General features: G+C 47.5%; 2 protein-coding genes across 2 annotated transcripts; one reads left to right on the top strand and one right to left on the bottom strand.

The window, feature by feature from the left end:
* Nucleotides 1-672: 672 nt before the first annotated feature.
* On the top strand, nucleotides 673-3,650 carry GTPBP8 (GTP binding protein 8). Its single transcript, XM_075726945.1, has 6 exons — nucleotides 673-966; nucleotides 1,378-1,476; nucleotides 1,997-2,127; nucleotides 2,479-2,578; nucleotides 3,001-3,119; nucleotides 3,566-3,650. The coding sequence occupies exons 1-6, from the start codon at nucleotides 673-675 to the stop codon at nucleotides 3,648-3,650; spliced, it is 828 nt and encodes a 275-aa protein (XP_075583060.1).
* A 6,303-nt stretch (nucleotides 3,651-9,953) lies between these two features.
* On the bottom strand, nucleotides 9,954-14,537 carry LOC104024764 (cell surface glycoprotein CD200 receptor 1-B). The gene is made up of 5 exons (XM_075724674.1): nucleotides 14,347-14,537; nucleotides 12,813-13,121; nucleotides 11,937-12,188; nucleotides 11,024-11,126; nucleotides 9,954-10,229 (listed from the first exon to the last, which is right to left on the bottom strand). Exons 1-5 carry the CDS (start codon nucleotides 14,459-14,461, stop codon nucleotides 10,142-10,144), a joined length of 867 nt encoding a protein of 288 aa, XP_075580789.1. The 5' UTR covers nucleotides 14,462-14,537; the 3' UTR covers nucleotides 9,954-10,141.
* Between the last annotated feature and the right edge of the window lie 7,577 nt (nucleotides 14,538-22,114).

Here is a 22,114-nt window from a genome sequence, read left to right as displayed (position 1 = left end):
TCAGGAGAAGCTTGTCTCATTGCAAAAGATTTGAAGCCGTCCCCGAGAAGCCTGTAGGTTGCTGGCCGGCCCCTTCCTAGGGGACAGAGGTTCCCTCCCTGTAGCTTCGCAACTGGGCTCAATGCAAGGAAAGCAGCGTAGGGCCCTGGGTTACTTTCTAAGGGTCCTCCCTGGCCTTAAATCGATTCACCGTAACAATGAAACCGTGCAGACGTACGGGGCTTTAAGCAGAGGACGGTGACCGCAGAAGAAAAGCGGGTCTCTGTCTCAAATGGAGGGCAGCGTTCGCCAGGACCCGGGGGCTTGCCGGGGCCTAAGCTCGGACATCCGGACGGCCCTTGGGAAGAAGCGGATCCTCGCAGCGGGAGGGAGCTCGCCCAAGGGCGCTGCGGCCCTGCCCCGCTTCGCGGCCGCACCGGGCTCCAGCGTGCAGAGCCCCCGCAGCTCTGCGGCGCTCCCGGCCGCGGCTCCAGCCTGCGGGGCCCGGGCGAAGGGCGGACAGCCGGGCCCGGCCGCACCGGGCCCGGGCGGAGGCGAGCGGCTGGCAGCCGGGCCTTGGCGGGCCGCGGCCGCGGGGGGGCAGCCGGGGGCGCAGCCACGGCCCCGTCCCGTCCCCCCCGGCCGCCGCCGCCGCCGCCTTCCGGGGCCGGGCCGGGCCTGCGCGGGGCCGGGATGCCGCTGCCACGGGGCTGGGGCGCGGCGGGACGGTCCCCGCCGCCGCTGGCCGCCCTGTCGCAGGTGCTGCGGCTGGAGCGGAGCCGCCGCAGCGGCGTCGTGTTCCCGCTGCAGAAGCTGGAGCGCTGCCTGGCGCCCGGCGCCGACACGGCGCGGTTCCGCCTCTTCCAGCCCGGGCTGCCCGCCCTGCAGCGCGCCGAGGCGCTCTTCAGGGCCGGCCGCGACCACGCCATCGACTACGTGAGCTCCGCCGTCCGCACGGACCATGCCCCGCCGCCGGCCCTGCCCGAGGTCAGGGCGAGCCCGCGCCCCCCGCCGCTCGCCCGGCGGCGGGGCCCCCCGTGCCCCTCGGTGCCCCTCGGCGGGAGGCCGTGGCCCCGCTGGCGCAGCGGCTTCCCGCCGCCAGCCCCGGGCTGGGCTGAGCTGCGGGAGGGAAGGGCGTGTTGGCCGCCTTTGGGCCGCTCAGCGCGGGGTGCGTTTGTCGTGGCTTTTTTAAAATCCTTTCTTCGTCGCTGCTCCCCCGCCGTCGCACGGCGCAGCAGCCCGGGCCGTGGCACAGGCCGTCGCCGTCCCCAGGCGCTGGCACCGCGGGCTGGCGAGTGACCGGGACCGGCCGGCGGGAGGGGGCACCCCCGGCCCGGAGGCGCCGGCTGAAGGCAGGTGTGCAGGTGTGCAGTGCTCTCTCCGCCTCTCCCGCTGCAGGTGTGCTTCATCGGCCGAAGCAACGTGGGGAAATCATCTTTAATCCGGGCCTTGTTTTCACTGTCTCCAGATGTGGTGGTCAGGGTGTCAAAAACTCCGGTAAGTGAGGTTTTTAGCTCCGCTCCCTCTCGCTCAGAAGCTGGTGCCAAGCCGGAGGATAGGGCTGAGAAGGGCGGGAGGAAACAAGCTCTTGGGTGACCTGAAGCGGCAGAAGGAATGTGCCAGCCGTGGTGGCTGCCAGCTCACGGCTGGCGCAGGCCTTCCTCTAGCGGAGGAGAAGGTGGAAAGAGCCCAGCTTAGCTCTTCGGCCAGGGCTGGCACGTGTGCCGGGCAGAAGAGTCGGGCAAGCTGAGCAGACGTGCCGTAAAGCCCTTTGGGAAGACCCAAGCACAGAGACCCATGATGGCATCTTTGGTCTGTTTTAAGGGTAGAGCCTCAGAGGATTGCTACAAGGGCAGGAGACTAGGCAGCTTAAAGCAACAGTAGCGTTTTTGCAGCCCTCTCTGGGGCGGGCAGGGTATGGTACAGAGATGTTTTGCGGGGCATCTCCTAGGCCACTGCTTAAAGCAACTTTTTAAAACCACACCCTTCCTTCGTCTTACCTAAATGCTCTCCCCAGGGCCACACCAAGAAGATGAATTTCTTCAAAGTAGGGAAGTACTTTACTGTGGTGGATATGCCAGGATACGGCTACCGTGCCCCGCAAGACTTTGTGGAGATGGTGGAGGCCTATCTGCAGGAACGGCGCAAGTAAGGGACTTAACTGTACCTCCACAGAGCAGTGAAAGCCAGACTCCTATATACAGTGTCATGTAATGAGGTGAAGAAATGCAGGAGGGACAGCTACTTCCAGTGGTAGTATCGATTAGTTCTGACGTCATTTCCCTGGGAACCTCATGTCACTCATTCATGCTTAGACAGATCAAAACAGCAGAAGGGATTGAGGTGCTGCTCCATGCTGACCCTCAGTTCCCATGCATGGCTTTCCTCGGCTCTTCCTATCCCCAGATCCTGTGTTACTTGTTCTTGCTTATGAATTTGGAAGTAGCAGAGCAGGCATGAAATAATGGTGGGGATTACTGTTGCTTGTATTCCTGGCAGCCTGAAGAGGACTTTTCTATTAGTTGATGGCGTAGTAGGACTCCAGAAAACAGATCATATTGCAGTAGAGATGCTGGAAGAGTTTGGGATTCCTTATGTGGTAGGTAACGCTTCGTTCTTGTGTTGGTTATAAGCTACAGATAATCTAGAAAGGTGTATACCCTCTACCTGAGCTTATGCAAGTTGTCCTATCTAAGTAGTAATGCCCCCCCTTTATTATTAATAAAATAGGCCTAAAATGTGTAGAGGGGGGCAAGTGGGATTTAAAGACTTTTTTGTTCAGTTTATTACATGGATGCTCTTTTTGCAGCACTCGGCCTGTGGAGCTTGAAAAGGTCCACTCCTTATGCAGGCTATAGAAGTGTTTTGGTGAACTGTATTATACCATTTTTTTCCCCTAGGTATGACCCAGAGCCTTCAGCCTGCCTTGCAAGATGGCCCAGCACTCTCACAGATGTTCCAGGCTAGCAGCAAAATACTCTTCTTTCCCTCTTTTAATCCTCCTTTTCTGGATCCACGCAGATGGTGTTAACAAAAATTGACCGAGCTTCCAGGGGACTGTTGTTAAAGAACGTACTGGAGATCCAGGAGTTTGTAAAGGAGAAAACTCAGGGATGCTTTCCTCAGTTATTCCTGGTCAGGTAAAGCTCTTTTCCATTGCTGCTGTTTTCTTTCAGCTGATTTGCAGTAGGGCAAACTGCCTGAAACGGGTCTGTCTGCTCTAGAGGCAGCACTTCTCTGTGTCCCAAGGACGGAGGGTGGGCTGCTGATGGGGAAAGGCCCCTTTTCTCCTTCCCCCTCCTCTGCCAGTGCGTGCAGTTCAGTTTTCAAGGCTGCTCTTCCTTTGGACTGTCTGCGAGGAGGGCAGCAGTCCCTACGCTCTGCATGCTAGTGGGCTTTGCCATTTTGTTTGGAGTTGTGTTAACAGTCGCGATTGTTTGGTTACTGTAGCTGAAGTGCTTCATTTCCCAAGATTGTACTGCACTGCGGGAGATGTAATTTAATACAGCCAGTGGCTGAGTTTGCTGCTATTGCTCCAAGACACGGGAGCATCTGGCACTCAACACCCACGCCTTTGTTTCCGCAGTTCTGTGGAGTTTTCAGGGGTTCACTTGCTGAGGTGTTTTGTAGCCCATGTTACTGGAAACCTGCCTACTCTAGAGGCCAGTTGAAAAGACTGACTCCTGGTCTGCTCAGTTCATCCAGAACAAAAGGTACCAAAGCTAGAGGTCTGGGGTTTTTTGTTGTAAATAACCTGAGGTACTAGAATTTATTTTTTGATAAACTTGTATAAATTTTTGGATTAATTTAATATCTCTGAGGCTAAGCTTTTGCTTAATAAATTCATTAATTCAGGAAGTTTGCTCTATGAATGAATCCAAAACTGTTTTATAAAACCTATGTGATTGTGCTAAGGAGAAAATAAGCAAAGAACGTCCAAAGAGAAGCTAAGTTTTAATACAGCATTTCCTCTCCCTCCAGCTAAATGTTCAAAAAGCTACTACTGCATGCCTAAGGTCTGCTATATTTAGGATACTAGAGATAGTCTAGTAATCTCATTAATAAAAAGGCATTGAGTTTAGAAAAGAAAAACTATAGCCCTAATATGAAGCAAACTCTACTTGCCCAGTTGAATTGAATGATACACAGAGGTTTACTTCCTCAGCTTATATAGCAGGGGCCAAAGACCTGTGCAACCTGCCTGCTCTGAGGTGATCTAGAGTGGAAATAGCCAATGCATTGTCTGTGAACGTGTGTTTAGGACTTCTTGTATATTTTACGTTTGTAACTCCTCTGCATCATGCATTCAATAAGTGCAGCGTGATAGCATGCCTTGCTTGTGTACATGGAGTTGTCCCTGTTCCAGGTGGATGAAGGAAAGGACACATCTTTAACGGGTTCTGCTTTTTGATCACTGTTGGCTTGAAACAGAGTGGAATAAATGACTGACGCCTAGGGGAAGTCTCTCCTGCACTTGATCATCCATCAGCGCTGCATCTACCTTCTGTTTTAAATCCAGCATGAAGTTCTGCAGCTGCACTCAGATGAATTGCCAGAGATGAGAAACATTGTCCATCATCTGCATCCATTCTACCCTGGCAGCTGAAGCAAAATACTGATGTCCCATACTCTTTAGGGGCAGTGTAACAGCTGGCAGAAGTCTGTCCCACAGCAGCTAAGAGCACCTAAAGTTGGTTCGTTACAAGGCACTTGGTGTCTGCAGAGTCGTTCCTCTCACATATTCTCACTCCAGCTGCAGTTTTTGTGTTCCTTTGGGTTTTTTCCCCTTCTTAAATACATTATCCCAGAGGCGCTCCCACTATTGCTCATTGACTCGGCCTTGGCCAGCGGCAGGTCTGTCTTGCAGCTGGCTGGCATTGGCGCTATCGGACATGGGGGAAGCTTCTAGCAGCTTCTCACAGAAGCCACCCCTGTAGCCCCCCTGCTACCAAAACATTGCCACGCAAACACAATACACTGGAGTGGTCTCTTTGAAATCATTCTGCACGTGAACAGGATGTGAGAGGGGTTTTATGTAATCCTTTGGGCAGGCTCACCAGGTGACAAAAAAAATGAGTCTGTGGTCATTCTGCGGTCTCTCAGTTATGCATGCCTGCTGGGGAAGGCCTGAAACTTAGACTAAGTCAGTTCTTATCTGGGTGGTGGAAGAGTTAGTGCAGTCTCTGAATTTGTTAAAACTTTTTGCCCCCTTACTTGAGGTTGGTGGGTTTTTTTTTTTTGAGGAGAACAATAGTTCTATTGGGTGGTGTGAGAAGCAGAGAAGGCCTTGACCCCGTGTAAGCACTGCTCAGCAATAAGCAAAACACCCCGGTGTTATCAACACTGCTTTCAGCACAAATCCAAAACACAGCCCCATACCAGCTCCTATGAAGGAAATTAACTCTACCCCAGCCCAAACCAGCATATTCTCCGCCCCTTATTCCCTACCATTTACACTGTGCTCACACACTAGCCAATACATCCTCATTAACCACACCCCTCTTCCTACCCTTTGGTATATACATGCAGATATCCAGTCCCTTACTTTGTTGACCATCCCCCTCTAAAATGTCCATAAAATGTTCACTGGGTTCGTTTAGTGCATGGCTCTGTTATGGTGGTCACTCAGGACAGGAGAGCTCATGTGTTGCATGGAGTTCTTGGGCACCAAAGCCAGCTCAGGTTGGGTCACTGCTGCGCTTGCTCTGCTGCTTCTAAGTGCTCATCCTCCATTGGTTCAGGTGATTCCTGCTATAGTAATTCCTGTAACATGCAACCCAAATCATGGGTTAGAACAATTTAAAGGTATATCCATTCCAATCTCCACCCCTGGTCTCTTTGGACCAGACCATAGGGTTTAACACTACAATGACCTCCTTCCCTGTCCCCTGCTCTGTCTTGGATTTATCCATGGACCACGGTCCCTTAGGAGAGTGCCTGCTCCAAGTGGAGCCTTCTCTATGAGCCGCAATCTCTCCGGGGCTGTACCTGCTGTGCCATAGACTTATCTACAGCCACAGTCGCTTTGAGGTGCACCTGCTCCAGCGTGGCCTTCTCCATGGGCCACAATGCCTTCAGAGATAGACCTGCTCCAGTATGGCATTACCCGCAGCCACAGTCCCTTCAGGAGTAGAGCTGCTCTGCTGTGGACTTATCCATGGCCACAGATGCTTTGAGGTGTTCCAGCATGGCTTCAAGGTGTAACTTCTCCAGTGTGGACTCGGTCCACAATGCCTTCAGAGGTATACCTGCTGCAACACAGACATAACCATGGCTGCAGATGCTTCAAGATGGACCTGCTCTGGGGTGGGCTTATGCACGGCCACAGACGCTTTGCGGTGTCCTGCTCCCACGTGGACTCATCCACAGGTCACAGTCCCTTTGACTCAAGTTCACACTGGAGTTCCCAGGCCCAGCACAGTAAGATGATCAGCACTACAGCAAGCAGCAAAAGCAAAAAGCAGCCACTAGTGAGCACTAGACTCTATTAATAGACAGTAAGGCAAGCAAGCCCCATGGCAAGCACAGGGGTCTGCCAATTAATACCGAAACAGCTATAACAGCTATAAATGCAATCTAGCACATTCCAATCAAATCTGTCATTATCATGTGGTGAACACACCAGGAAGAAGATGGGTGTCCAGTGACAGAAAGGAAGAAATGTTCTTAGTTGCTCAGGTAGTGGCCCAGGAGACTGGACTGAAACTCTGATTGTATGAAGTTTAGGTTGCTTTATCCTCCCTCCTGCAGAAGGATTTGTGATGGCTTTGAGAGTAAATAGACCAAGGAGTAGGAGCAAGGCTGGTTACAGAATGTTGTGGGCTCTGGTATGTGAGTTGGCTCTCTTTTATCCCTGATGGAGGGTAGAGAGGGTCCAAGCCATTTGGAAAGTGCAACCAAGGGTGTGAGAGATTTTTTTCTTTCTGGCTGGACACCTGACCAATCTGGAGAAAAGGAGGAGAAATGTAGTAAGTAGAGCTCAGCAAGAACACGTCCTGAATACTGCCGACACCAGTGGGCTGTTGCTAACCTAGGGCACGTCTTTGTTGGTATCTCTGAAATTTTGACTTGCCCTGCAGTTTGTGAGGAAAGGAAGATGAGTCTTCTCTGGGTACTTCCTTCTTAGTAAGAGCCAAGCAGAGTTGCAGCTTTGCAGATGGTCTTAACATAAAAGGAGACTGCTGGTCGAGCAGCTGTGTGTTTGCATGTAGGTTTGTATGTGTAGGTGCTCAATGCTTGCTTAGCCGCTGCAGAGATGAGTACTTTGCCGAGTACGACTTTTATGCAGTCAATGGATGTGCACTGTGGAAACTCAGTTACAAGGAGTGCTACAAATACCAACTGAAGACAGTGTGGTTTTCTGCTTGCTGACCTTTTGATAAAGCAGTTAGGTTACCACAAAGAATTAGCAGTAATTTTGTTAGGCTCGGAATTGGTCATTCTTCTAGCTCTTGCCTCTCAGTTCATTCGCAGTGTGTGTCAGCTCTGCAGAGTTCAGACTCTGTTGTGACCAACCAACCATACGTGACAACAGATGGGTGGAATGGGGCTGTGTCTGTACACACGAAGGGAGCGGTTTCACTGTGCCGTGCCAGCACAATCAGTGTCTGCATCCTGCAGGTGCTATTCTGCAGAAACCGCCCCAGGCAGTGACTTACACCAGTTTATCAGCTGCACCAGGAAAGGGTGAGGGGCAGCAAGGTAGTGGTAGAAAAGCTGCGTAAGGGAGGGAGTGCAGTGACATGGCATTTCCTTTTCTGTATAAAGCTAGAGTTAGCATGCTGAGATTGAAAAGCATGAATTTTTTATTACTCAAGTTTGGGTGAGGTTTTTGGCCCTGGCTCCTTCAGTAGCTGGTTCAGAGGTGAAATGAAGCTCACAAAGCTCGAGATGTGGTCAGTCACGGGTAGAAGCAGTGAACGAACAACAAAGATCAGGATCATGTTCCGGCTTTGTGGAAGCTGTGGTGTTCCCTGTTCCCTACCCTCTCTCTCCTCCTCCCTGCACTTGCAATGCTGCCTAACTCAGCCTTAGGCAGGTATTCTTCTGGCCTGGGGGTCTGGGCAGTTGCCCTATCTTGTCAGCCATAAACCTGGTCTGTGTACATAAGGCACTAGAACAAAGCTCATTAATCTGGCTGGGATTCATTGATGCCCTCAGAACAGCTGAGGTTTGTGGACACTGTGCAGGCTTATGTCTGTGTCCCTCACCCTGGCAAGAGCCCCCAGTGCCCAGAAGAGTTCAGTACCTTGGCTTCTGTGTTTTACCTTCTCTGTAACACAGTAATGCCCTAATTCTAAGCCCAGCTTGCTGGCTGAGAGCTAGAGATCTGTGTAACTGATACCCCCAAAAATTAAATAAATGCTTGAACAGCTTTGAACAGAAAAAAAAAAAAAAAAGAAAAAGAAAAAAAGGAGGAAGAAAAAAATACTTAGTCTGGGATTGGAAGGGATGTGAAGGGTGTAGAAAGGCCTAACAGCTTTGTAACCTGGGTATATGAAACATACAAACACAGGGTAGCATGCCTAGCAAAAGTGCTCCTGCAGTACCTTCCCACTTCTGCCCTTATGTAAGCCGACATCTCACAGGAATATCGTTGATATCTCATTGCAGAGATTTAGCAAATGGCATGACTGTAGCAAGTGGAAAAGGTCTCCGGATGCATTACAGTTTGAAATAGAGTCTTCTGTACAGTAACAATGACGATACATGGATTTCTGCTGAGCATGGAGGAGGGTGGTGGGTCTGAAATACCTGTGGTTCCTTTGAAATTTCAGGTGCAGAGTAATATTCAGCTCTAGTCATATCTATTCAGAATAGAAGTTAAGAAATGGTGAAGAGGCACAGCTATGTTTAGAAGCTTAGTAGTGGCAATATGTCATTGAATGAAAGATATTAAACTCAAGGGCTCCCTTGTGATAGGACCAGTAAGGTGTGTTTAAAGAAATTAGTATTAGAGAGCTGTGTTCTGTGGGCTGCGGCTTTCTGGATACCAAAGAGGTAAATGGGTGTGAGGCTTAGAACTTGGGATTGTAATAATTTCTATACTTCATGTAACAATAAGTGCTCAAGCTCAAATATTCTTCCCCCCCCCCCCCCCTTTTTGTAGCTGTTGGTGAAACACTTCAAAATTCTTGTAGTGAAAAAGAGAGTTGCTCAAATTTAGTTTCAGTCCTGTGTGATCATCCTGGGAAGGTTGCTGCCCATTCATATGTGTCCTGGTTTCAGCTGGGATAGCATTAATTTTCTTCCTAGCAGCTGGCATAGTGCTGTGTTTTGGATTTAGTAGGAGAAGAATGTTGATAACATGCTGATGTTTTAGTTGTTGCTAAGGACTGCTTATGCTAGTCAAGGACTTTTCAGCTTCCCATGCTCTGCCAGGTACACAAGAAACTGGGAGGGGGCACAGCCAGAACAGTTGATCCAAACTGACCCAAGGGCTATTCCATACCATATGACGTCATGCTCAGTATATAAACTGGGGGGGGGGGGGGTTGGCCAGGGAGCAACAATCGCTGCTCAGGAACTGTGTGGGTATCGGTCAGCAGGTGGTGAGCAATTGCAGTGTGCATCACTTGCTTTGTATATTATTATTATTACTGTTATATTGTTATTATTATCATTACTATTTTACTTTATTTCAATTATTAAACTGTTCTTATCTCAACCCAGGAGTTTTTCTCACTCTTACTCCTCCGATTCTCTCCCCCATCCCATCGGGGCAGGGGGAGTGAGCGAGCGGCTGCGTGGTGCTGAGTTGCTGGCTGGGGTTCAACCAGGACAGCATGCAAGAAAATTTCTTCTGACTTTTTTATCCTACAAGACATGATACTTAAATACTAGGATACAATGTATTTGAAATTGAGTGACCTCATTTTCTACAACACAACTTAATTTCCTATTTTTTTGCATAGATGTTAGATTTGGTTTTCTAAAAAAAGATTGCTACTTGCATGAGTGATAACAGGGTCTCTAGTTGCACAAGAGACGTGATGGAAGACAGAACTGACAAGGGTCAGGTAGGACCTGCCCTGCATGCCATGTTTCTGCACAGTTACACTGGCTGCATTGCAGATGTTTGCTTCTTTCTCCTGAACACTTTGGTACTGGTGAGTCCCTGCTGCACGTCACATTGCTGACTGAGGCAGACTGGGACTTTCTTTCATCTCTGCTGAGGTGCTGATTTAGAAGTAGATCCAGACAGCTCTGTTGGTGGAAGACACCTTGGCTTGTACTGGTTTCCAGTTGTCCTAGGAAACAAGACACCAATACTGTAAGTGTGAGGATGAGCTCTAGGGAATGTCAGAACAGAATTCCTCCCCTTTATTTGGTAGAGAAACAAAAGAACATAAGGCTTTATGTCTGTAATCTCACATGAGCATAATCAGAGCTGGCCATGCTCCAGCCAGCACCAAAGAGCTGCCAAGGGCCCTAGCGAAGCGTGGCGCTCAAGTGACTTGATTACTGTAGTTAGTTCTGCCTCTGTGGTGTTTGTGCTGTAATTCTGGGCAGCAATTGCACCTTGTGACAGAGAGGCTACCTCAGAGTAATTGGCCAAGTGGACAGACTGCTGCCGGAACTCCAGAGCAGTTACAACAGCAGACCTCTTGTGCTCTCATGCAGTACTTCCTGCATTTCTGTATTAGCCCTGCCTTTCCTGGCTTCCTTGGAGTAGGACAAAATGGACCAAAAGTCTGGCCCCAAGCTCAGAAAGATACTTTGCTGCCTCTTTAATCTTCATAGCCTGGCAATCTTTGTTCAGATACCTCAGTCAGCTGGAAAAAACTAAACACTGCCCTTTGTATTTTTGCTTCTGAAAGGAGTACGGCAGCAGGGAGAAGGTGCCTAACAATCATGTATGGACTCCCTCCCCCTCTGCCCCAGCTGCAGTGTTACAGACCTCAGAGAAACCATGAACATGTGTTGAACCGGTGTGTTTGTGACAGACTGAGGTGACCGCATGACAGAAATTAGTACCAGAAGCCCTTCTAAACTTCCTGAGGACTAGCCAGAGCCATTTGTGTATATCATGTTCCATACATACCTGCTATCACAGAAGGTGTAGAGATGAAGAACAGCAAGCAGGGAAAGGAGGCCCAGGAGACTAGCAAGGCCGATGACACAGTGAAGAAAACATGTACTATCCTCTGAAGAGAAACAGTTGCTCTTTTAGGTACAGCTCACAGACCATTTGTTTACCCTGTGCCTCTGTCAGGATGGCATCCTTACACAATGCTCCCTTCATGCTGCACTATGGAGGATGACCTAAGGTAGCTGTGATACAATGCGGGGCACAGAACTGGGAATAAACAAAGTTGCCCCGTGCCCTTGATGGAGGAGCCTCCTCTTTTGCTGTATGGGCACTAATTAGATCCTTTTCCTCCCCACTTCCCATAGTCCACCTGCGGGCCTCGCATGTGCATCCCAGCCCATTTCAGCTCTGATTCTCTTCCAGCCGAGTACTTCAGGGAAGTACATATGGTTGCACACAACTTCCCAGCAACATCTTCAACTTCACCACCTAAAGCCTTCACCTACCAGCCAGTCTTTGCAAGCTGTAAGCTGGCTTTTGGCCTTCCTGTCACAACCCATGCATAACCCCAAAATTAGCAAGACGTAGTGGTACCACTGAATTACAATACATAGATCTGGGGGATTGTACCATTGACATCTTTGTGTGTCATGAACTTCTGAATAATCCTGCCTTTCCATTCAGCCCTACTGGTGGAAGGGAAGACCACTGCATCCATCTCCTTTCCAGAATTTCACAAAGGACTTTACAGTTCTGAACAGCACTTTTGTTTATCCTTCCCCCTCCCAACAAATTTCTCACTGGAAACTTCAGCTCAGCTGCACAGTTCCTGCTGCAATCCTGCCAGTGCCAGTGATGTCTGTCTTAGTGCATGAACACAGGGCTAAAGGGGTTTTGAACTCCCAATGCACAAAGGGAAACTTACCTGAGAGACGACAGGCTATGGACTTGCTCTGGTTCCCAGATGGGTGGGACATAATGCAGGTTGCATTACTCACATTGGTGCTGTATGCTGTGAACTTCCTGAGAACAGTCACTGTCCCGTTGTCATGGCCTTCTTCACTGGAGGTGGAGTTGCTCTCTAGGACCCACGAGATCTGAGCAGCTGGCTTCCCTGCCGCTGCCTTGCACACGGGGTTCCCGTGGTCATCACAGTACAGGGTCAGCCTGGGGGGGACTGCAAAGCATCAGGAAGGGGAGATGCATGGAGTTAGTTTGCCATAGTTGGGATAGGATGTTCTTGTTGTCGGCTCAAAATGAACACAGTGAAAAGAGGAGAATAAGGTTGGTGGTGCCATCCCATTACAGCAACATGGGCCAAAGTCACGACAGACAAAGATCCTGCCTCTTTTTGTCCTTTTGGACAACCCTTCCCCCATTCAGGTGAGTTACCACAGCCACGTACCATTAGAGGAGGCATCCCTTGACATTGCAGTAGGGAATTGTCCCAAATACAGGGCTGAATTAGACTTTTGCCCTATGCAGCCATCGTACACGTGGTTTAAAGTGTATCTGAATGCCAGCATAAGAGGAAATGAGTCCGTTCCTACCGTCTGGATAAGAACATCCCATATTTGATAGAATATCTTAGCACTTAGAAGAGTTACTGTCACATGCTTTAGTTGTCTTAAATTAGTGGATTAACAATTGATTTCTACAGGACAACCAGATGCATATGCAGAATCCTCTTTTTAGTATATTGGATCAGTATGTCCTCCGGTGCATGGGATGAGGAGCTTTGTATGTCCAGGCCCAGACACAGTCCTTTGGAGAGCTGAAAAATGAGGAAGGAGTCTCTTACCTAGCACAGTCAGGTGGTACGTCTCGTGGAAACTCCCTTCTGGTGCTACTACTTCACAGGTGTAATTTCCCTCATGGGCTATTCCTACTTGCCGTATCTCAAGGGTAGGATCCCGATCTGGTATGTCTTTCCAGTTCATGCTGCTGCTGCAGTTTGTTCTGTCTGTCTTGTTCTGGTCAGCCCTGTACCCCAAGGTGCAGGGGCCTCCATCCTTGGGGCTTATTTTCCATGTTACCATAGCTATATTTGATCTGGTAGGGCAGGTGAGCATGTGGCTGCTACCTACTGTTGCTGACACGCTGTTGTTCCCTGAAGGAGAGGAAGAAGGAGAAGGACGTGTGAGATGGTGCCCAGGGATGTCACTCAGAGCCTTGGAGTTCTGGTCTGTGCTTCACAGAGGAATGTCTGCACTGTTACATGCCAGCACGAGGCCCTGTCTGTGCCAGCCCAAGAGCTGCGTCTCTTCTTAGGCGGGAAGAGATCTCCAAATTCATGGCTCTGTTCACATAAATGGTCCTTGCTTTCACTCCCTCCCTCTGTAAGGTCCTCTCCCGAGGACTGTGGATACATTACATGACTGGGAAGCAGAGTCCGAACGAGCTGCAGAGCCCATCTGTATGGGTAGATCTCTCAGGTTGCTCTTTCCCCAGCATCACTGCTCAGTACAGCAGAAAAATGAATGTTTGAAGACACTCAACCCACTTTTGTGCTGGATATAAGCAGCCCTTGTCATCCGGTCAAGCACAGGTGGCAATTTCTGCCCTGCCACTCCGAAGTTATATGAACCCATTTCCCTGATTGTAGTGGTGACAGATGAAGTAGTAGAGGAGCATGATGTTTAACTGGAAAGAAAACACATTCCTGTTTGCTGCTAGATGCAGAGATCCCTGACAGACTCAAGATCACTGCCTTGTGACCTGCCTCACCTGTCCTAACAAGATCAAACAACAAACAAGAATTTTCATAATTAATGTAGAGTATGGAGGAGAAGGATTATAGCTGCATTTTCAGACCCCACATTTTTGGAATTAGCTTTTCTAAGTGTTTAACTGAGTTTGGAAAGAGGAAAGAACCTTCCCGTTAAGTCTTATTAAAACTTTCATCTGAATCTAGTGTTGTAAAATTCCGGTCTACTTCATTTGTCAGGACAAGTCACTGATACCTAAGAGCAAAGCTTGAAAGAGTGCTCAGACTGATCAGAAAACCTCCCATCAAACATGTTTTTAATAAATCTGTTAATTATCATGAAAAATATCATAATCCAAGAAAATCATTACCAGTTTTCATCAAATCATTGAAAAGCCCAAGTTCAATGTCTTATTCGTTGATAACTGAAAAGATCTAGTTGCAGCTAGAACTGTTTTGATTTGCAGGTTATTGGTTTTCCATCAAAAAGTCCCGGCAGCAGTTTGTAAAGATCCCTTCCCCTAGATTCTTCTTTCCCAAAGAAGAATTGAATAAACATCACTGATATATTGCCTTTTCCTCCTCTGCCCTGAACAGAGAGTTGGTATCAAGGTACCGTCAGAAGTACCTGTAGCTCCTGTGACCACAGTGATGGCGAGCAGAACAACGGTGTACGTGGTCTTCATGACAACCTTCAAAGCAGCTCTTGCGTTTGTGGGTCCAGCTTGCTGCCAGCTCCCCATCGTCCACTGCCAATGATCCTCAGCAGACAGAGTCACTGCTCTTCCTGGGCTCCCAAGAGCCCCACAGTGCAGCTACAAAGAGACGGTTCTTCCTCTTCCGAGCACAAAGCTGCCTGTGCTGAGAATTGGTGAACAGAGAGGAAATGGTATTATTTGCTTTCTGACCACTGGCCTTCTGTATAGCGCTACTGTGGGAAGACAAACTCTGTAGCAGAACTTGCACAAAGACCAAGCAGGGTGATTTTTCATGTCTGGCTCTGATCTCTTCAAACTGTTCTGGTACTATATTCCCCCCTACATCCACAGTGAACACTGAAGGCCAGTCCAGTGGTGAGCTGCAGGACTTTGCTTAGAGCCAGAAGAGTCCCTTCATTTTTACAAGGTCCTTAAAGACCTGTCCCCAAGCTACTACTGTCCGTCTTCCCATGTGATTAAGACTGCTGTCTTATAGCAGGAAAGACAGCTTCCCTAGGTATAAGATGAACCTCCCTGGAATTTAATGCACTGAATTTAAGTTTGCCAGAAAAATGTTAGCCTCCCCAAACTCTGAAGCCACCAAGCTGAACTGAGTCAGTGACTATTTGCCTGTTCCAAGAACAGAACTCTCCCCCACAACTACTGTCACAACACATTTATGTATTTCCATGCCTGTGCTGAAATGCGCCTGGAAGGGCTTCAGTTCATAGAATCATAGAATGCTTTGGGTTGGAAGGGACCTTTAGAGGTCATCTAGCCCAACCCCCCTGCAGTGAGCAGGGACAGCTTTAACTACATCAGGTTGCTCAGAGCCCCATCCAACCTGACCTTGAATGTTGCCAGGGATGGGGCCTCTACCACCTCTCTGGGCAACCTGTTCCAGTGCTTGACCACCCTCATTGTAAAAAACTTTTCTAATGTCTAGTCTAAATCTATTCTTCTTTAGTTTAAGTCCATTATTCCTTATCCTGTCACAACAGGCCTTATTAAAAAGATTCTCCCCATAAGTTCTGTGGTCAAATAGATGCAAGACATCCCCAAATGGAGGGAATTACTGGCAGGCAGGCAGGCAGGCAACCCGTGGTTCCCCCCAACAAATAGTGGGTGCCATTTAACTGTGAAGAGGCACAGCACCCATTAGTGACTCAAAGGAAAAGCTGGGTTAGTTCAAAAAGAAAGTTAGGCAACCTGTGGTCACGGTTCTTATATTCAGGAAAGCCAGCAGCAGCAATGTAATGAACTCTTCATCTCTGCTGGCTGTTGCTGCTGCCGTTACTCTTTCCGAAAGTCTCTTTGACAAACAATTTCAGACAGCTCCCTGCACCTTGGTCAATGCAGCTTCTGCTTCAGTGCGGTGTGGTTTGGCAGTGAAGTGCAACAACCATTTCTCATGTTTAGAGGCAGGTCCAAGAAGCAAAGATCACATTTAGATCCCTGCAGTGTGAGACATACCGTAGGTTCAGCCATAGAATCTGTGGGTGAGGTAGCTCAGCTCCAAACGGCAGCGGTAGCAAGAAATAATGGTCCAAGCCATGAAAATCAGAAGCTTTCAGGGTCCTAATCACTTGGGGTTTAACTGGGAGCAATGCACCCAGGCACCTGGAAGAATCTAGGGCCACTTTAGAAACTAAGACAGGAAAACTCCTGATAAATGAAAAGGGAACATGTGATGCAACCTAGTCCAGTTACCTTTGGGGTGACGCCTAATGTTTTTGGGTTTGGGGTTTTTTTTCCTAAAGATTGTGTTTGCTCTCTGATAGTGAAGGTGATGGCTGGAAAATCATGTTCATATTTCTTTAATTAGCCTTTTGGTTTTTGAGTCTTCGGATTACAGTCTGGCCACAGCACAGCAACGTACTGCATGACTGTTAAGTGTGGAAAGGTTGTACATGGGCGATTTGGCAGGGGGAGGATTGATGGGTGGTTTTTTATTTATTATTGTCAGCCCTGGAGCTGGTTTTAAGCGTCCTTCAGTGTTAGATTGTTTTCTCCTCAGCTCAGAAGACTTCTGTGTGTGGAGACCCTCTTTTACTAGAGTGGCAGTAAAATCACTAGTGCTATTCTTGCTAATGCTGTTCCCCAAGAAGTTATTCTCCACTGTTTCTTGTGTGATGAATACAGCACTGCTGGACTGTTGCCCTCACCCCTGGTGCAAGCGCAGAATGTGGCGTCTTGGGATGTCACCAGCCCTGAGCTCCCTCAGGGAAGGCTGTTCAGACTCAGACACCGCAAAGCACCGTACTCACCTCTTTTGAATTCATTCCTTGGGATTCTTCAGTGCTTCATCAAGACTCTCTCTGGCTCTACTCTCCAGTATGTTGTTTCTCCAGTGTCTGTACCTCAGCTGCACCTTTTCCTTCTTCATCTTCAGCTTCCTAGAGAAAACCCGTCGTTCAAACTTAACTTAGCAAGGCATTTATTATACTAGGAGAGTGAGCCTCCTACTGGAGACATAATGGATTTTTCTGTATTAAGGAAAAATTTCTTTATGACAAAAATTTTTCTTAAGGCAAAACCTGATGAAGGCACAAGATACTTGTGTTTCTCAAGCATCAGCAAAACCAGCTTAGCCTTTCACAACAATTTATGAAGTATGTAAGCTATTGTACAATTCAGAAGTATTATTTAACAGAGCAAATCAAATGCACTCAGACCAAGGACCATGTAGATTCAGTAGGACTTCAGAACGACAGCTGCCTTTGTACTGAAAGACAATAAAAAAAGTTGCGCTGGTATTTAGAGATTCTTTTTCTTCCAAAAAAACAGAAGGTGTGGGAAAGCTAGCACTCAGCCCCCGATTACAAGAGACGTTTCAGAAATTCTAGAACTTGATGATGGAAAAAATAAAGTAAGCAACAATACCAACAAACCTCGGGAAAGTGTTGGCAGGTAGATCTGTAAGCAAGCCAAGCATGACTACAGTTTGCACACTGTCAGAAGGTACTGCTGACAGCTTTGGCCCATAGGAGCCAGGGTTCAGGTGGCCAAAGTATTTACAACATTTGGGATAACGTAATAGAATCATAGAATAGAATCATAGAATCGTCTAGGTTGGAAAAGACCTAATAGTTTTGGACAATTTTTAAAGACCATTCTAATAGAAGAATATTTCTTTTATTCCCTCCTTAGTGGCTCCCCAGTGTGACTCCCAAGGCATACTTAAGAGACATTTCTTCTAAACCTAGTACTTTAAAGGAGTACTTCCAAGAAATTCACCAAAAATATTAAGAGTACAATAAGCACCTTAAAAATAATGCAATAATGTTTTTACAGTATAAAGCATTTCAATGTTAAAATTTCTTTAAGATGTTAAGAAACACTAACAGGTGTGTCCAAGCTGATGAGGACAAATCTTGTCCAAGCCTTAGATGTTAAATTACAAAGAAACGCAGATCTCCTTGCAGCTGCAGGTGGGAACCTAAGCACAAATACAAGTTAAATGGCACAGGGCATAGGCCCTTCTTGAATGACCCAGCTGAAAAGCACATTACTTAAGCAACTGATCTGTGTCCATTTCCTTTATGTCCTCTGTCATTTTTGACCTAGTTTAGGCTAACAGCAAGAAACATATCTCAGAAAATAAACAAAAAAATTGTTTATTTAGATGTTGACAGAAGCCAAGTGTTATTATATAGAAAGGAAAAGAGGATTTATGAGTCACATTGTACTTGTTCTTTGGCTTAGGGGAAGTCATTCTGAGCTGTGCTTGGTCCCCTGATAGTGAGGGACCGCCACAGCGAGGACTTCTAGATACCAATGCAGACTCCTACACTGAATGCTCAGTTACAGCGGGAAGCGAGCAGTATACACAGAAGACATTACCACAACACACTTGCATTGATTTAAGTCCTGCTTTTGATGAAAGAGCGTACTCCATCCTCTGAACTAAATTCAGTTTCAAAGTTGCAGCCATGGGAAACTGCCATGCTTGTGGGGATTACCTTCAACTTCCAAGTTGTTTGGTCATAGTCAAGTCAATCGTGCTTCAATCTGTGAAGTACTGAGAGCTGGGAAAAGGCGAAACTTAACTGGAAAGGCTACACATCCATTCCTGTTTCCTTAATTCCAGAGGTCATGAAGAACATATCTTCTTTTTGGATTTCCACCCTCACTGTCAGGAACAGCAAGAGCATCTAATTCCTTCTCTTTACAACTGCCAGTGGTTTCACTCACCAGCTCTTTGCCCTTACCATCCTCCAGCTCTCAGAGCCATCAGTTACTTCACTGAAAAAAAAAGACTAAGTCCATTCCCCTTCTGGTATGTTATTTATTATTAAAACCATAATCTCAAGTTTATTGACCTAAAATAATTTACCGTGTTAGAAAGCAAATGCTTGCCATTCACAGTGCTCAAATTCAAACCACCTACCAAGCACTGATGCATGTTTATATGGATGTATCTAAAGCAGGAAGCAGGATTACCCAAAATCCTGCTAAAAGCAGAGACAAGAATAAAGCCCTGTCTTTTGTCACATCTAGGCCAAATTGGTTCCACATGCAAGCAGTGAAATAAGCTGTCATCTTCTCCCTTTCTACCTATACTTAGCCTATATATATACTTCTACCTATACTAAAACCTTAGCATGTTGTAAGAGCATGTACCAAAGCCAACAGGAAAGGAAGAAAAAAACCCACAAGTTTACTTTCACTTTTTTTTTTAAAAAATGGTTTAAGAGCTAGTAAAGTCCTAAGTATTTGCAACTCATACAGATTACAAGGAAATTTACTTCCACGAAGCCTTTTCCTGACAGGGCAAGGAACTCTGCACTGTAACTGCACCAGTATCTTACCTTAGATTGTTAAGTTTCATCTTCAGTTTCTCCTGACCAGACACGGCCATCAGCAAAAGTTTATGTGTTCTTTCCCAAGTCATGGATGATCTGAAAGGGAAATTCTAGAGTTCATTTGAGATCCTTTTTCCATAAAACCCTGTCACGAAGCAACCTGCAACTTTTCAACTTCTCAGTACCAAGAAAAAAAACAAAAAGCCTACCGACTTCCGTGTGACACCCTAGTGCTATTTTTTCCTAAAATGAAAGTCAGAAATTGAAATTAGTTTTGAGCTTCAATACAGCACATCTACTGTTTTTCATATCTGTAGAATACACAGATTTATATTCAACATATTACAGGTGCACAGGAACTCAGCTTCAAGTCACAAACCAACTGCCAACCAAAGGCAAAGAGGAAGTTGCTCTCACATTACCTGGTCCATAATTATTTGTTGCAAGGGTAAATGTGCCTTCTTCACAAGCTTCGGGACAAGAGGCGAGGCTAGTAAGGGTGACAGCATGGTGGGAGTGTGTTACAGACCACCCAGCTAGGGTAAGAAAGTGGATGAACACTTCCCCTCTCTTTAAGCAACTCCAGGAAATCTCTGTAGCAAACTCTGGTTCTCATGGGTGACTTGAACCTTCCTGACATCTGCTGGAAGAGCAACACGACAACACGCAAGCAGCCGAGATTTCCATGGGGTGTCAGGAACAGCTTTGCAATACAGGTATTGGATGAGCCGGCCAGGGGTGACAGACAGCTGCCTCTGCTGCTCACTAACAAAGGAAGAGCTCACTGGGGACATGGTAATCAACTTGGCCGTAGTGGCAATGAAATAGTGAAGATCCTGAGGGGAGTGATGAAAGACTGTAGCAGATCCTGGACTTCAGCTTACTCAGGGAACAACTCCATGGGATCCCATGGAAGGTGGCTCTGGTGGGTAAAGGAGCTCAGGAAAGCTGGCAGGTCTTTAAAGAGAGTGTCCTCCAAGCACAAGAATGGGCCTGCATCATACTTGGGAAGGCAAGCAGGCATACTAGGAGATCAGTTCGGCTGAACTGGGAAGCCATGATGGAGCTCCATCATAAAAACGCAGCATACAGGAGGTGGAAACGGGGACAGGCTACAAAGGAGGAATTTAGCAGCTTTCCCCAGGTGTATAGGGATGGTGTGAGGAAAGCCAGAACTCAGTTGCAGCTAAGACTTGTCAAGGACATCAAGGGAAACCAGAACTTCTGCAGTTATATTGTAGTAAAAAGCTGAACACAGGAAATCTAGCCCTGTTGCTGAGTGGAGTGGGTCATACATCCTAATACCTCTGCTTGTCTTTACCAAAAAGGTCTCGCAGGCCTTTGAAATATGTAAAGGGGTTCAAGAGGAGAACTGTCAGCAGTGGATGACGATTAAGCTAGGGATTACTCAAAAGAGCCGGACCCCTACAAGACCATGAGACCTGACAGGCACCTGAGGGTGCCGAGGGAGCTGGCTGATGCCCTTGCAAGGTGGAGGTCCCTGATGACTGGAAGAAAGCAAATGTTGCACCCATCTTCAAAGAGGCCAAAAGAACAATCCATGAAACTGCAGGTTCAGCCATTCTTACCTCTGTCCCTGGGAAAATCATGGGGTGAGTTATCTTGGAGCACATTTCTGAGCATGTGAGACAGAAAAAAGGATTTGGAGACAGCATGAATTTACCAAGGGTAAGTCATGCCTGAACAACCCAACTGCCTTCTGTGATAAAATGATGGGATTTTTGTATGAGGGGAGAATAGTGGATGTCATATACCCCAAATTTAGCAAGTCTTCTCACACTGTCTCCTGTGTGTGAATAATTTCTTGTATCCAAATTAGAACATTAGTCTGGATAGGTGCACAACTAGATCAGTAAAAACTGTTTGGATAATTGGGCTCAGAGGGTAGTAGTTTGTGGGTCATACTCTACCTGCATGGCAGTTACAAGTGGAACACTGTAAGGGTCTATCCTGGGATGTGTCCAGTTTAACACCTTTACGAGTCATCTGGAGGAAGGGAGGAAGTGCATTCCTGCCAAATGCGCATATGGCACCAAACTGGGGGGAACAGTTGACATGCTCGAGGACAGGGCTGCCATTTAGAGGGAGTTGGGAGAGCTGCACGAAAGGGCTGACAGCAACCTTACAAAATTCAAGTCAGGCAAGTACAAGTCTTGCTCAAGGGAAGGAAGAGCCCCTGGCAACCACAGAGACCAGGGATAGACTGTTTGGGAAAAGACCACCTTTCTGACTACATGGCTGACCCTCTTTTAAGAAGGGGAATGGACCAGACACCTCCTGAGTTCCCTTTCAAACCAAATTATCCTGACTTGACAACCTAATTATAATGAGTGTAACATACATATTTGGGAAGGCTCACCAAATCTATCTTGGAGTAATTCCTTTGTGCCACAGCTTCGATCTGGAAGAATTACAACTTCTTTGCTGGTGGAAGAGAGGCAGCAGCCCGAGCATGGAACTCTGCAGTCCTACCCCTGTGTTCTCTTCCCTTCATCAAACCACTTCTTGGGCAAGGAAAGCAAGGGTTTGTCTACACTGGGGAGCGGTTACACGGCAAGCTGGTTACTGTAGGCAGAGAACCGAACCAAAAAACAAGGTCTATACCTACAAAGGAGAATTAGACTTTACAATTTTTTCTCCCGAAGAAAACACACTATATTAAAAGCCTACTGACATCAAAGCAGCTGAAAAGGACGCCGGCCTTGCAACAACAACTGCAGTCAGCTTTATACTTCAGCGGCCAGGCTCCCACGGAGCACCAGCCGCCCCCCTCCCGGGGGAGGCCGCAGTGCCCTCTCGCCGGTAGAGCAGCCGTTTCCTCAGAGAAACCCTGGCGCTCCGGCACAGCCGGCGTGGCCTCGCTCCGCGCGGA

Source organism: Pelecanus crispus, chromosome 1 (assembly GCF_030463565.1).
Source record: "Pelecanus crispus isolate bPelCri1 chromosome 1, bPelCri1.pri, whole genome shotgun sequence".
NCBI classification, from domain to species: domain Eukaryota; kingdom Metazoa; phylum Chordata; class Aves; order Pelecaniformes; family Pelecanidae; genus Pelecanus; species Pelecanus crispus.
Note: the sequence above shows the minus strand (reverse complement) of the source record. Positions and strands in the feature narration are given on the sequence as shown.